The sequence below is a fragment of the Limanda limanda genome, chromosome 17, assembly GCF_963576545.1.
Source record: "Limanda limanda chromosome 17, fLimLim1.1, whole genome shotgun sequence".
Taxonomy (NCBI): Eukaryota; Metazoa; Chordata; class Actinopteri; order Pleuronectiformes; family Pleuronectidae; genus Limanda; species Limanda limanda.
In genome coordinates, this window is record NC_083652.1 from 5,782,742 (window position 1) to 5,798,934 (window position 16,193).

At 39.5% G+C, this 16,193-nt stretch overlaps 1 protein-coding gene across 1 annotated transcript; it reads left to right on the top strand.

Annotated features, from left to right (window-relative positions):
- The first annotated feature begins 1,337 nt into the window (after nt 1-1,337).
- On the top strand, nt 1,338-15,812 carry LOC133022903 (myosin heavy chain, fast skeletal muscle-like). The gene is made up of 38 exons (XM_061089807.1): nt 1,338-1,541; nt 2,696-2,839; nt 2,924-3,080; nt 3,490-3,517; nt 3,619-3,730; nt 3,821-3,913; nt 4,003-4,066; nt 4,156-4,254; nt 4,338-4,441; nt 4,531-4,669; nt 4,760-4,878; nt 5,207-5,356; nt 5,454-5,624; nt 5,708-6,014; nt 6,160-6,248; nt 6,488-6,575; nt 6,656-6,773; nt 6,863-6,986; nt 7,102-7,238; nt 7,321-7,576; nt 7,664-7,906; nt 8,520-8,696; nt 8,777-8,922; nt 9,001-9,091; nt 9,179-9,568; nt 9,669-9,795; nt 9,877-9,995; nt 10,088-10,284; nt 11,282-11,465; nt 11,550-11,715; nt 11,797-11,921; nt 12,196-12,504; nt 13,637-13,840; nt 13,925-14,050; nt 14,134-14,304; nt 15,216-15,320; nt 15,461-15,556; nt 15,651-15,812. Exons 1-38 carry the CDS (start codon nt 1,338-1,340, stop codon nt 15,810-15,812), a joined length of 5,841 nt encoding a protein of 1,946 aa, XP_060945790.1.
- Nucleotides 15,813-16,193: the final 381 nt, after the last annotated feature.

Here is a 16,193-nt window from a genome sequence, read left to right on the forward strand (position 1 = left end):
GCTGCCAAAAATGGTGATTACTGGAGGTGAAGAATGGAATATATGGTCAGTTGAAATTAATTGTAGTAAGTCTGAGTTTTTTTTTGTTTTCTGTATTATGTATTTCAGTTTTTCTGTTAGAAAATATATTCTGTTGGTAATTTTGTGTTATTTATTACATGTATGTTTCAGCACGGTGTATTCACATGAAATTATAGCAGAGATTGTGATGGTTTGGTTTAAACAACATGACAACAACTCATTGTTACTTCGAGTGAACATGATTTGGTTTGTTCTTCCTGCGAGTGTCATAGAGCCTGGGTAGTAATGTGTGTGTCTGGTTGTAAAAGTTGTTGTTAGTGACAACTTTACAATAATGTTATCCCTGTAAACATGCATTGATTGTTCGAGTTTGAGATTTAAATTTTTTTATTGTTAATTACAATTTTACCGACTGGATGGCTCTTTGTGTGTTGCAAAAATAAAAACTTAAAGACCATTTTCTGTAAGAAATTATATGGTGTGTAAAATTTGCAGGAGCAGAAAGTTTTTCATTTTCACATGACACGTTCCAAACATCACTTTGACATTGTGCCAACATTTGTCCTGAGTTAAACCAGTTAATCCAAGCAAAGGAGCCTTGGAGGTGAACAGGCAGGTGGTTTTCAAGTCCAGGATAAACATGAAGGTCATGATACACTATGTAAACACTGAGTTACTTATGGTCTATACCCATACATACACTTAACCACACTCTCTGTTGCTAAATCAACATAACACTCAATATGTTGATAAGACAATTCATCATACATTAAACATGAAGTGTCGTCCTGCTGAACCGCAGCAAACACAACATGAACACAAGTAGCTAATGACAGTTCTTGACAGTACAGAAGGTATATGTAAAAATAGTGCTGGAGGATCATCGCCTGTCACTGTTGACATGTTCTTATTACCACTAAAGGATCCATGGTCTTTTTCAGTGTTGAGCGGGGATTGATAATGCGACTTGATTGACATTTAAATAGCTTGACATTGCCAAGTTTGGCATGTCCGGTTTTCTCCAGCAGCTCATTCGTCTTGATAAAAGGAGCCTCAGCCTCCCACTGGACTTCACTTAGTCATCCTGTCGCTGGCCACTTGTGAGATCCATCATCCGCACTCTTGGCACAGACATCCATCATTGGAGGAGGCCGAGAACTGTTCATCATTTTTTTTTTGTGTGTGCCTTTTGATTCAATCCATCTGGGTTGGGCAGATCTGGTAAGTTAGACACAAAATAGAATCAATATTAATTTGAAGTGATAGGACTAAAGTGGGGCTAAGTTTTCTTGCTATTTTTGTCTTCAGGTACCAACATGAGCAGTGATGCCGAGATGGCCCAGTACGGGCCGGCGTCCATCTTTCTTCGTAAACCGGAGAAGGAGAGAGTGGAAGCTCAGAACCGTCCGTTCGATGCCAGAACAGCCTGCTTTGTGGCAGATGCCAAGGAGCTGTATATCAAAGGAGTCATACAGAACAGAGAAGGGGGCAATGTCATCGTGAAGACTGAGGCTGGTGAGGTAAACATATTTATATTTTTATAATTACTGATAATGTGGTTTAAACTTTTCAAATATATTTACACTCGAAACAGCTAAAATAATAAATCCTGCAAAGCTGTCATAATTTTTGTCATTTTCATTCATTGGGTCCACATTCGATCTCTCAAGAAATTTGGTACATAACAATAATGCAATGGATGGACATAAAATAACGAATACATAAAATAAATGTAGTAATAAAAATAGTAAATACATAATAAATAAATAGAGCAAAACAAATCTATCTCTATATAAATATATAGGTGTTGAAGGAAATTGTATTATGCCATACAACAACACAGTATTAGTGCTATACTGAAGAAGATAAAAAAAACTTTCAAGAATTATAGGAGAACCCGCTCTCACCGGAGCTCCAATTCTGGATCCAAAATCTTGAACCATCTTATTGTTTCTTGAGAAACTACGAAACCACTTTGATTCTTACACAATAACTTCACAGTCGAGCAATATCAAACATTTCCACCTCCACTTAAGAGACTATTTCCTCAAAGTCTGTAAATTGATTTTTCTAGAGTAGATTCAGTTTCAGTCCTGATACTTGTGATAATGTGACAAAAGAGGAAGTATTTTGTTATTTGTGAAACTTATACTAAAGTATAACTTAAGAAGATGCTCTATATTCCTCATTTTAATGCAAGTGACAGACTGATCTTCTGATATTCCCCCTCTAAAATGTCAAGTGGCCTAAAATGAGGTTACAACTTTCGAAATTTCATATTTTTTTCCTTCTAAGTGGCCGTAATACTCAGTCCTATCCCTTTCATGCACGGAAAAAATGTAATTGGTAACCATATAAGGTCTGAAACCTAGGTTAGTCAGTTTAAAAACCAAGACAAAACAAATTCATATAAAAGACAATATTTTTTCTATTACTTAAAGCATAATATGAATGAAAATAATTACATCTCAGTTTTGTATTTATCAACTTTTTTCTATGCACTTTTTAAACTTGCAACGTGAGCTACATATTTTTTGTTCCTCATCAGATTAAATTAAATATTACATTCAAATCTTACATTTAATCAATTTAAATGTCCCTTTTTAAAATGTACACTCTGTTTGTTCATATGCTGCTTAAATTTCCATGTTGCTGTTCTCATTTTATTTCTAAGACTGTAACAGTCAAGGAGGAAGAATGTTATCCCATGAATCCCCCAAAATATGACAAGATCGAGGACATGGTCATGATGACCCACCTCAACGAGGCCTCTGTGCTGTTCAACCTCAAAGAACGTTACGCAGCATGGATGATTTATGTGAGTAATGACAGGGATCTCTCGATGTGTCTAAGTGATTCTCTCTCCCTCACATCATCACGTACTCTATATTCTCCTCTGCAGACCTACTCCGGGCTTTTCTGCGTCACCGTGAACCCGTACAAGGGGCTTCCTGTGTACGAACCCAGGGTCGTGGCGGCCTACAGAGGCAAAAAGCGCATGGAGGCACCACCCCATATTTTCTCTGTCTCTGATAATGCATATCAAAATATGCTAACAGGTAATAAATTATAATGCATTCACTGAGCATTTAACAAAATTAAAAGGCTTTACTATCCTCCGACTGTTGTTTAAAACAGGCCAAATGTTGATTTTCAATACATTTTGATAAGGTTTGTCAGATCTATAGATAAAGTAAGAATTACAATTACAATAAAAAGTCATTTTTAAAAAGTACATAGAAGCCAGTAAAATTGGATTTAAGAATTATTGTAATTTCCAATTAAGACCACAGTGGTTGCTATTTTACAAAAGTTACAAAAACAAAAACACCTAAAAACCTAGATTTACCTTTAAAAGATTTCCATAAAATTATAATTTCATGAATAAAAAAGCAAGGTGGAGGTTTTGTAAAGCCTTATAAAATTGCATATTATCAATATAAGTTCATATTTCTTCATCACTGACAGATCGTGAGAACCAGTCTGTCCTGATTACGTGAGTCTGTTACAATTACGTTAAAGATTTCCCTCAAATTGAATCATTTAAACAAAAAAGTATGTTTTCGAAAATGAGCTAAGACCACCATTTGTTCACAGTGGAGAATCTGGTGCAGGAAAGACTGTCAATACTAAACGTGTCATCCAGTACTTTGCGACAATCGCAGTGGCTGGAGGTGGTGACAAGAAAGAGCAAACTGGGAAAATTCAGGTGGAGAAAACAACACAAATCCAACTCATAACAAGATTTAAATAAAAGAAAAAAACATGTCACTCTGATTAATCTGTCTTTGTTTTCCAGGGGACACTGGAAGATCAAATCATTTCGGCGAACCCTTTGCTGGAGGCTTTCGGGAATGCTAAGACAGTGAGGAACGACAATTCCTCAAGATTTGTAAGTATGCTCTCTAATAAAAGTAGAAGATATTATATTATATACTATTTGTTTTAATGTGTAATTTTCCAGATTTTTATATTTCATAGGGTAAATTCATCAGAATTCACTTTGGAACAACAGGGAAACTGGCTTCCGCTGATATTGAAACTTGTAAGTTTGTCTTTCCAGATGAATAATTCTCATTGTACGGAAACTTACAATTGATAATTTATTGTTGTTTGATTTGGAATTTCATTTAGACTTATTGGAAAAGTCAAGAGTGTCGTTCCAGTTGTCTGAGGAGAGGAGCTACCACATTTTCTATCAGATACTGACTGGACACAAACCAGAGCTCATAGGTACAGTGAATCCATTATATCTTATAGTATAAGTTAGTTATTTTTACTGTTTGCATGTCATTTTATCTGTTTGTCTCTCACAGAAATGCTTCTCATAACAACAAACCCATACGACTTCCCCATGATAAGTCAGGGGCAGATCACCGTGGCCAGCATTGACGACAAAGAGGAGCTTTTGGCCACAGACGTGAGCGTTCTTCTGTCATTTGATTTGACTTAACAGGATTTAGATGCATTTTATTCGTTTAAATCAATGCTGTTATTTTGATTGAGCAGACCGCCACTGATATATTGGGCTTCACTCATGAGGAGAAACTCTCCATCTATAAGCTCACTGGCTCTGTGATACATTTTGGGAACATGAAGTTCAAGCAGAAGCAACGGGAGGAGCAGGCGGAGCCCGATGGCACCGATGGTGAGACTTAATCCTCTTGTTTCTTGTTGTTTTGTCGCAGGTAAAGAGATGCAGACCAAATAAATAAAATTTTCCATTTTTGTCTCTCAGTTGCAGACAAAGTCGCTTTCCTCATGGGCCTGAACTCTGCTGACTTACTGAAAGGTCTTTGCTACCCGAGAGTGAAAGTGGGGAATGAATATGTCACCAAAGGCCAGACTGTACCCCAGGTACACAAAGACTTATAATGAATTATCCCTACATAGGAAATAATGAAAACATTGAAAACAGATATCACTGTGATACTATGTGGCAGAGCACAAAATTTGTATCCAGGATATTTTGGCTTCATTTATGGTCAGTGGGAGGAATTGGAGACTTGTCGTCGATCTTTAGATACTACCAACGATTGGTTGGGGCAAAACATAAAAACCTTGGTTTACAGTTTGGACAAATATCAGACGAGGAGATAGTTTTTCTCTGTAAGCGCATTATATGTTTTATTAAGCCTGTTTGCATATAGATCTATGTTTGTGTATCTTCAACACCCCGGATCAGGTCACCAATGCAGTTGGTGCTCTGGCAAAGTCTGTGTATGAGAAGATGTTCTTATGGATGGTCATACGAATCAATGAGATGCTGGACACAAAGCAGCCCAGACAGTTCTACATTGGAGTGTTGGACATCGCTGGATTTGAAATATTTGATGTGAGTTTGGAGTGTTAAGTTCAGTGGAGTCAGTTGACGTTGATGGTTATCAAGTTTTTGTGGATTTGTCATAATTTAATAGTAATTGTTGTGTCAGTATAACAGCATGGAGCAACTCTGCATTAATTTCACCAACGAGAAGCTGCAACAGTTTTTCAACCACCACATGTTTGTACTTGAGCAAGAAGAATACAAAAAGGAAGGGATTGATTGGGAGTTCATTGACTTCGGTATGGACCTGGCAGCCTGCATCGAACTCATTGAAAAGGTAGGATTAATCTCACGCCCAATTTAATATTTGACTTACTTTCAAACACAACATCTCACATGTACCTGTGATATATTCAACAGCCGATGGGCATCTTTTCCATCCTTGAAGAGGAGTGTATGTTCCCCAAGGCCTCAGACATGTCCTTTAAGAATAAACTCTATGACCAGCATCTTGGAAAGACGAATGCTTTCCAAAAGCCAAAGGTTGTCAAAGGCAAGCCTGAGGCTCACTTCTCTTTGTTGCACTACGCCGGCACCGTGGACTACAACATCACCGGATGGCTGGAGAAGAACAAAGACCCGCTGAACGAGTCTGTGGTGCAGCTTTACCAGAAGTCGCCAATGAAGCTTCTGGCCTTCTTGTATGCCTCCTTTTCTGGTGCTGAAGGTTAATGTTTGAATTATTAGTATCATTGACAGAAACTAAAATCCTTGAGCTAGTTGAAGGATAGCTGTGAATTGTGTCAAACAAGAACCACCATGCGCCAGGCTTAATTTGTAAAGGACTACTCATTTTTCTCTTTACTCTGTAGAATCAGGTGGTGATGCTGGAGGTGGAAAAGCAAAGAAAGCTGGAAAGAAGAAGGGTGGCTCCTTTCAAACCGTGTCTGCTGTTTTCAGGGTACAAATTGCAATACATATGTGTTGATATGATTATCATCCTAGGTGGTGCCTTCATGTAGTTTTCATCTACAGTAAATTCCATTTTTATAATATTAATGGTTGGTTTTATTGTTGAATATATGGGGCAACTAGGTAAGGAAAAATAAAGAAAAAAAAACTTTGATAAGAAAAATTCCTGATCATTCCAAATGTCTGATATCCTCAAATTAAGATGCAATGGTAATTATGCATTTGCAGGAAAATCTGGGAAAACTCATGACAAACTTGAGGAGCACTCACCCTCACTTTGTGCGCTGCCTGATTCCAAATGAGGTTAAAACACCAGGTACAGGTTTATGAACAACTACTTTATACCTCCAAATTGTGATATTCACTTATGCTCAACTCATGTTGATATGTCTTCAGGTATCATGGAGAATCACTTGGTCATCCACCAACTACGCTGCAACGGTGTTTTGGAGGGTATCAGGATTTGCAGGAAGGGATTTCCCAGCAGGATCCTTTATGCAGACTTCAAGCAGAGGTAAAGAAAGATAAAAAATATATATATTTATAACTTATACTCGCACTTTCCTCTACACAATTCCAGATTGTGATGATGTATCTGAACAGGTATAGAATCCTAAATGCGAGTGCCATCCCAGAGGGACAATTCATAGATGGAAAGAAAGCCTCCGAGAAGCTTCTTGGTTCACTTGACCTTGACCACACGGAGTACCGATTTGGTTCTACAAAGGTATGTGTTCATTACCCTCATTTGGGGGAAGTTATAAAAGCCTTTGAACCACTGAGAAGCAAAACTATTAATTTTAATGAACTGAATGCAGCATTACAGAACCATGTTGTTGTAGGTCTTCTTCAAAGCTGGTTTACTTGGCACTCTGGAGGAGCTGCGAGATGAGAAACTGGTTTCTCTGGTGACACAGACTCAAGCACTGTGCCGTGGTGGTCTGATGAGAAAAGAATACAACAATCTGGTTGCAAATAGGTAACATTATCACCAAAAATACTGTGTATTTGTCAAGGACATTAATATACCACTAATAACATTGTTGCTGTTTACGTGACAGAGATTGCGTCTGGATTCTGCAATACAATTTGCGTTCATTCATGAACGTGAAACACTGGCCATGGATGAAGCTCTTTTTTAAAATAAAGCCACTTCTAAAGAGTGCAGAGACTGAAAAGGAGATGGTGACCATGAAAGAGGACTTCATCAAGAGCAAGGAGGATCTGTCGAAGTCAGAGTCCAAAAGAAAGGAGATTGAAGAGAAAATGGTTTCTCTGCTACAGGAGAAAAATAACTTCCTCCTTCAAGTACAGGCTGTGAGTATCCTAGCAAATAAAATGAACTGATCTCAGGCAAATCAGTCTCCGAAAGACAGTACATAAGTGTTGTTGTGTTTTTCTTAGGACTCACAAAATCTCTGCGATGCAGAGGAGAGATGTGAAGGCTTGATCAAAAGCAAAATCCAGCTTGAGTCAAAACTCAAAGAGGTGACCGAGAGACTGGACGATGAGGAGGAAATAAATGCTGAGTTGACCGCTAAGAAGCGGAAGCTGGAGGACGAATGCTCTGAGCTTAAAAAAGATATTGATGACCTAGAAATGACCCTGGCTAAAGTGGAGAAGGAGAAACATGCCACAGAAAACAAGGTTTGTGTGATGTCACTTGGACGACTGATTCTGTTTACCTCCTACTTAATTCTTTATTATAATGGAGGTGGTGGATTTTGAATGTATGGATCATTTAATATAAATTGTTGGAGGTAAGTGCTCGACTGAATGCCAGTCTTGTTTGTTTGTTAGCAAGACTCTCCAAAAACCACCAAACAGATTTCCATGTAACTTGTTGGAAAGCTACGCTAAAGGTCAGGGAAAAAACAGTTAAATTTGTGCGCTGATCCAGATCAACGGATGGATTTTGTCACTTTCTTTTTTAAGTTTGTGAGATAGGGCATTTTCAAACATTTTCATTGATTACTCAAGAAATGATTTATGGATTTTGATGAAAGAAATCAGGCATGTTTAGGTGACTAAACAATGTGTGCAATTTGGTGCAGATCCCAATCTGGATCTAGTGAATGTTAATAAGGCGACTGCTGGGCTTTAATCACTCTTCTGAATACCATCTATGTGCCATTCTAGTTAAAATACTAAGTTGATAACTGTGTAGCCTTAAAACATATATATGTGTTCTCTGAATTCCTGATAGGGTTTATTTCATTTCAGGCTTATAATTGTATTGCATGGCTATTACCTGTTGCAGGTCAAAAATATAATGGACGAGCTGGCAGGTCAGGATGAAAACATTGGCAAACTGACCAAGGAGAAGAAAGCTCTTCAAGAAGCTCATCAACAGGCACTGGATGATCTTCAAGTAGAGGAAGACAAAGTCAACTCTCTGACCAAAGCCAAGTCTAAGCTTGAACAACAAGTGGACGATGTGAGTTGCTGACACAGGCATGTACCGACACTGACACTATACTCAACATTTGACTTAACCTTGTACCACTTGCTCTTCAGCTTGAGGGGTCACTGGAGCAAGAAAAGAAGATCCGCATGGACCTGGAGAGGGCCAAGAGAAAGCTCGAGGGAGATCTGAAGCTCGCACAGGAATCTCTGATGGATCTGGAAAATGACAAGCAGCAATCTGAGGAGAAAATTAAAAAGTAAGATTTGATCATTGGCAATGTGTGTGAGGGAAATAAGTTTGCTTTGAAACAACTTTTCGGTTATCTTACCCACAGAAAAGAATTTGAGAACGACAAGCTGCTCAGCACCATGGCAGATGAGCAAGCAAATAATAACCAGCTTCAAAAGAAGACGAAGGAACTCAATGTAATAAAGCTCTAATTCAATACATTGATCAGATTCATTATTAACAACTCACCCCTCATCATTGAATATCGCGTTTTCTGTTTTAAGGCCCGTATTGAAGAGCTTGAGGAAGAAGTGGAGGCTGAGCGAGCGGTTCGCGCTAAGATCGAGAAACAGAGGTCTGACCTCACCAGGGAGATCGAGGAGATCAGTGAAAGGCTTGAGGAGGCAGGAGGATCCACGGCCGCACAGATCGAAATGAACAAGAAGCGTGAAGCCGAGTTCCTCAAGGTACGTCGTGACCTGGAGGAGTCCACACTGCACCACGAGGCCACGACCGTTGCACTGCGCAAGAAGCAGGCAGACAGCATGGCCGAGCTCGGGGAGCAAAACGACAACCTCCAGAGAATCAAACAGAAACTGGAGAAGGAAAAGAGCGAATTAAAGATGGAGATTGATGATTTGGCCAGCAATATGGAAACAGTTGCAAAAGCAAAGGTGGGATTTATAAATGTGAAATATTGTTTTTGACCATGAGCTCACTAAGAATTGAATACATTTCTTGAATTTAATTTGTGATGGTGGGATATTTTCACAGATCAACCTGGAGAAGATGTGTCGCTCACTTGAGGATCAGCTAATCGAGCTAAAAACCAAGAGTGATGAAAACACGAGACAAATTTCTGATCTCACCAATCAGAGGGCCCGTTTTCAAACTGAGAATGGTAGTTCTGTCCTTTCCTTTAGTTTAATTCATTCAAATCAAGACTTTTAATTAAGATATGATTTCTTGTTTGTCGTCATAGCTGAATTTTCGCGACAAATGGAAGAGGGAGAGAGTCTCATTTCCCAACTGACGAGAGGAAAACAGGGATTCACGACACAGATTGACAAACTGAAACGCCGGATTGAGGAAGAAACAAAGGTGATAAAGGCTCACACTTAAAACACAATCCCATCTCTGGTTTCCTTGATCTTTCTTTCTCATGAGCTTCCGTGTCGATGTCCTCCTCCCAGGCTAAGAATGCCCTGGCTCACAGTCTGCAGTCTGCTCGTCATGACTGTGATCTGCTTCGGGAGCAGTATGAGGAGGAGCAGGAGGCCAAAGCTGAGCTGCAGCGGAGTTTGTCAAAGGCGAACACCGAGGTGGCTCTGTGGAGGAATAAGTATGAGACTGACGCCATCCAACGCACCGAGGAGCTCGAGGAGGCAAAGTAATTGAATATTTAGATTGATATATTGGGCAGATATTTGCTTTAAAGCTGCATTAATCTTTAGGTTTGTATTAACAGTATCAAACGTCAATAACGTGAAAGGAGTCACTCTGACTCTGGAGTTAATTTTATCTCTTTTAAACAATTTAGCATCTCTTTGCTGGTTGTTATAAAGGGCGGATCTTTTTTCATTATTCTATTTCACCACTATCATTTTTAATAAAGACGTCCTAATCCTACCTGCACCAAAGAGAAAGTGTAAGCCAGTCGGCCTGTGGACATTAGTTAAATCTTGTTGTTACTTGTTTTCTGTTATCACTATCTTGTGGCAACTACATAATATGCCCAAAATATACAAATAGGTCAGTTTAAGTGATGCATTAACTGCTTGCTCTGCTGCCACAATGTTGCCACAAGACAAGCAACAACACCAAAATATTCTGCTGTCGAAGAGATAGTTCACTTGAAAAATTGAAATGCAGTCATTATCTACTCAGTGAAGTGTTTGAGTCCACAAAACACTTCTGGAGTTTAAGGGGTAAACTTTGTTGCAGCTGAATCCAATACAATTGAAGTCAATGGTGACTCCTTCTTCAGACGTAATAAAACAATAGAAATATCCAATAGATAATAATTTACCAAAGTGAGAGAAACCATCTTTGAGAACAGTTTTTTTGACTGCTTTCATTGAGGAGTCGAGGTGACTTATACTGCAGCCGGCCACCACGAGGTGATCAAAGTTTTGGCTTCACTTGTGGGCAGCTGTCATGTCGTCCAATTTCATGTCGTCAATGGTTAATTCAGACAACCACCTCTTACGAATTATCTTTATTTGAGCTGTAATGCAGATCATTTATATTTAACTTATAATTCTTTTTTGTTCATTTATTAAAAGGACCATTTTGAAGGGGGTTGTATCAAAAGCTTTAAGGGCTGTTTTTTCTCCCCTTTCTATTAAATTCTGGTTGGTATTCTCACCGACTGTATTTTTTTAAAGGAAAAGGCTTGCCCAGCGTCTCCAAGAGGCAGAAGAGCAAATCGAAGCAGTGAATTCTAAGTGTGCCTCACTGGAGAAAACCAAACAGAGACTTCAGACTGAAATGGAGGATATCATGGTGGATGTGGAAAAGTCCAACAGCTTAGCTGCTACCCTTGACAAGAAGCAGAGAAACTTTGACAAGGTATTTTCTTTGACAATTAAATTCAATACCAAAACATGTGTTTCTGTTACATCATAATGATCAAAAAAAACGTTCTTAATTCAGATTCTAGCTGAGTGGAAGCAGAAGTTTGAGGAGACTCAGGCAGAGCTTGAAGGTACCCAGAAAGAATCTCGATCTCTGAGCACTGAGCTTTTCAAACTGAAGAACTCATATGAAGAAGCTCTCGATCATCTGGAGACAATGAAGAGGGAGAATAAAAACCTACAACGTGAGTGAAATCTAACTCTGAGGTAAAAAGGTGTTATATATATTTCAAAACCTCTATAATGTGCCATCTTTTGAAATGCAGAGGAGATCTCAGATCTGACAGAACAACTTGGAGAGAGTGGGAAGACGATCCATGAGCTGGAGAAATTCAAGAAGCAAGTTGAAACGGAAAAATATGACATGCACACTGCCCTGGAGGAAGCTGAGGTACCCAATACTGAAAACATAGGCACCCAGTCATATATGGTTAAACACCAGAGCTTGCCGATTTGTTGTCAGTTAATAGTAATACAGATGCTTGGTACAAATGCGGCAAACAGTCTTACCTTTTTGTGTTAGTTTTCCGTCTACGGTTAAGAACTCAAAACACTTCTAAACACCTCTTTACTTGCGAACATCATCCATTAACACAGCAAAACAATATTATTGCTTAACTCAACTGGTCATGACATATACGTGTGCAAACTGAACTGTTTTTAAGGCCTCACTGGAACAAGAGGAGTCAAAGATCCTGCGCGTACAAATGGATCTAAACCAGGTGAAGGCTGAAGTGGACAGAAAAGTGGCGGAGAAAGACGAGGAGATCGACCAGATGAAGAGGAACTACCAGAGAGTGATGGAGTCCATGACGGCCACTCTGGACGCTGAGGTGCGGAGCAGGAACGACGCCCTGAGAGTGAAGAAGAAGATGGAGGGAGACCTGAACGAGATGGAGATCCAGCTGAGCCATGCTAACAGGCAGGCGTCTGAGGCCCAGAAACAACTGAGAACAATTCAAGGGCAACTGAAGGTACAACTACACCATTGTTCCATTCACCGTTGTTCACATCTCTTACCCGTAATATATTCTTGTTAAAAATTGAAAATAAATAATTTGTAAAATGTATTGTTGCTAAACATTTTGCTGTTTCGGGTAAACGTTATTGTCAAGCGGTAGTTCATTTTGGTCAATAGAAGCAAAGAGATATTGCAGCGTAATGTAAATCACTCCTCTCATTGCAGCTCCATTATCCATGCTCCAGTGCATTATCTTCTCATTAGCATTACCAATAACAAATCATTATTATTGCCTTGTTGAAATGTGTCTGTTTTATCAAAAAACGCTGATGAAAGAGCAAAGAAACAATGACAGACAGCAATTTTTTCACAGTAGATTAGTAACAGATTTTTCGCTGATTGTCTAACCTCAGTAGAGCTAAGCTAGTAAGGCTACAAAAATCTATCTTACTGATGCAATCCAATCAGTCTCTTGAGAGTGTCCACACTGAAGCACCTCAAAGGTTTCATCGTCTCACTTTAGAAACAGTGAATGTCTACAAAATTCTATTGAAATGCATTCTATGCTGAGAAGTTTCACTCACACCGAAGCAACTTTGGGTCCATTCTCTGGGGACCATGAAGTTGCTGTGAAATTTCAGTCTGCACCAAACTGGCTAACTGACATATTTTGATGCTCAACTTCACTTAAGATTCCAAAACTTAGCAAACTCTAGATGCTGCAATGTTAATAGATTGATTAAACCCTAAATTGATCAAAAGCTAATTAGCAGAAGTCTGTTTGTGTGTCTCAGACCTGCGGTACGCTGGCCGGCAGCCTGCCTCTCCCCCAATGTCAGCTGGGATTATTGGCTACAGTCTCTTTGACACTTCCGATTAAGTGGTACTAAAGAAAAGATTGGGTGGTCACCATCACCTTTAGTAACCACCCTCTGGAGATGATTACATTTTTATGTTTTGGTCAAACTTTGACCTGATGGTCATAAAAAAACTGTGATAGCTGTGATATTATGCTCTGGGCTAATGTGGACAAATAAACTAAACAACCAAACATCAGGCATCGACCTCCTTGGTTCCCTGCCGCAAGCGAGACAGAAAGCACAGCAAAGCAGTGTCAGCATAACCAAGATGCGATGCATTTTCAGGATGCCCAAATCCACTTGGAGGACTCCATCAGAGGGGAGGAGGATATGAAGGAGCAGGTGGCCATGATAGAGCGCAGAACCGCCTTGATGCAGGCGGAGATCGAAGAGCTTCGAGTGGTCGTGGAACAGACGGAGAGGAGCCGCAAAATAGTTGAACAGGAACTGGTTGATGCCAGCGAGAGAGCAGGACTTCTTCACTCTCAGGTAGGTTTCCCTACAAGCATTGACATACTGAACAAATCCCTCTGATTTGTATTAGCTCTACAACATATGCGTCATCTTTTGCAGAATATCAGTCTTCTGAACACCAAAAAGAAAATTGAAACTGATGTAACTCGACTGCACGGTGAGATAGAGGAAGCCGTTCAAGAGGCCAGGAATGCTGAGGAGAAGGCCAAGAAAGCCATTACTGATGTAAGGGTATTTTACGGGATTCTTATTTATCCCTTTTTATGAGATTACAAAATAAATCAATACTACGGTTGTGGCGCCTTTAGGCTGCCATGATGGCTGAGGAGCTGAGGAAAGAGCAGGACACCAGTGCTCACCTGGAGAGGATGAAGAAGAACGTGGAGGTCACAGTGAAAGACTTGCAGCATCGATTAGATGAGGCTGAAAACTTGGCCCTGAAGGGAGGGAAGAAACAGCTTCAGAAGTTGGAGGCAAGAGTATGTATGCTGCTTGTGTCTGCTTACAACTCACAATTATAAACCATGACATAACCCTTCACACATTGAGAGGTGGATGAAAAGGAAAAATGCCACGAATGTAAAATCCTATGATCAACTCATGAGTTGGTTGGCCATTTATGTATTTATCATGCGTGAAATTCAATCAGCTTCTTTGGGATGATAACAGGACTTCAATTACCCGTGGTCGTCATTGTCAATCGGAATCAGAATCCTATTAATTTTGGTAGGTTGTCCCATTCAAAGAGTTTGCTTTGGTGTTTAAGTGGAAAAATAAGTGGAAATGTAAAGCAAATTATTTAAGAAGTTCTGAAAATACAGAGAGAAAAATAAAGAACTTAAAGTACAAGAGTAACATCTGACAAACTAAACAAAAAAATTAAAAGGGAAAAAATAAATAAAATGTTAGTTATATGAAAATGTGTGAAATATGTAAAAATAATTTCCATCAATGATGCTTGTTATTTTCATAATTATTGGATTTTTTCATAAAATACCTGTTGGAATTTTAAAGAAGATGAATGTAACATATTTAATTGTCCTGCTGTTTCAGAGAAAGACCCAGACCCTAAATGATTAAAGCAGTTACTTGATCATCAAGACAGTTGCCAGTTACTTAATGAATTGACTAATTGTTGCTGTCATAGATGACAAAAGGGACCGGATTTTTTCCCTGGCAGTCCGTCCTGTCAAGAATTTGCTGACCAAACATTATTTTAACTAGGTGAACGTTTGCATCCTCATCGTTATGTGTTTCATGTTGCAGACGTAGACTCAGTTATAAGAAGGCTGCAGCCAAAGTCATGTTTCAGTCTTTGGAAGTTTGAGACTCTTGTGACTCATAAATACCACTCTCTTATTGACATAATCTCTCCTGCTCTCGTACTCAGGTCCGTGAGCTGGAAAGTGAGCTTGAAGCCGAGCAAAAGCGTTCCACGGAGTCCATCAAAGGAGTCCGCAAATATGAGAGGAAGGTCAAAGAGCAGACCTATCAGGTAAATCCAAGTTTCTTTATGTTTGTAATCAATGCAACCTCCTGCCACATGACTATGATGCTGTCCAAACAAAGGAGTCCTGAAAACAGAATCCTTGAGTGTCTTGTAACCTGAGGGAAACGTGTCTTTGCTCCTTTCAGTCTGAGGAGGACAAGAAAAACATCGTTCGTCTGCAAGATTTGGTCGACAAGCTCCAGATCAAAATGAAGGCCTACAAACGAAATGCTGAGGAAGCTGTCAGTGAATCTCTACCCTATCAGTTCAAATGGAAAAATGACTTTGAAGATTTGTTGTGCGATTACCGATTCATTAAACATGGTTGATTTCCAGGAGGAGCAGGCTAACATGCACATGGCGAGATTCAGGAAGGCCCAGCACGAGCTGGAGGAGGCAGAGGAGAGAGCTGACTTGGCCGAATCTCTGGCCAACAAGATGCGAGCCAAGAGCCGTGAAATCGGGACAAAGGTACTGAGCTGCTTATTTTTGAAATAAACCTTAAGTACAAGTCTATATAGAGTGAAATATTGTTATTGAGACAGTTTTTCTGTAAGTTGTCAAGAGGTTGACTGGAACTCAGTGACAGATGAGAAGTTATAGGAGATTTTTTTCAGTTTTACTTTCCCCTTGTGCGTTATATATGTTTTTTTGTGAATCTAAAAGTTCTTCAAATTTAAATAGCCCAAAGCCCGCCACAAATATTATGCATCATCTTGACGTCACATGATCACCCCACATTTGCATAACACATGACCAGAGGCTAGTCTGTCACGCTGTCACACATTTCTTACACATGCTGGAGATGGTTGACCAATCAGAGCAGACTGGGCTTTATTGGGATGGGGGTCTTAAAGAGACAGGTGCTAAAACCGGATG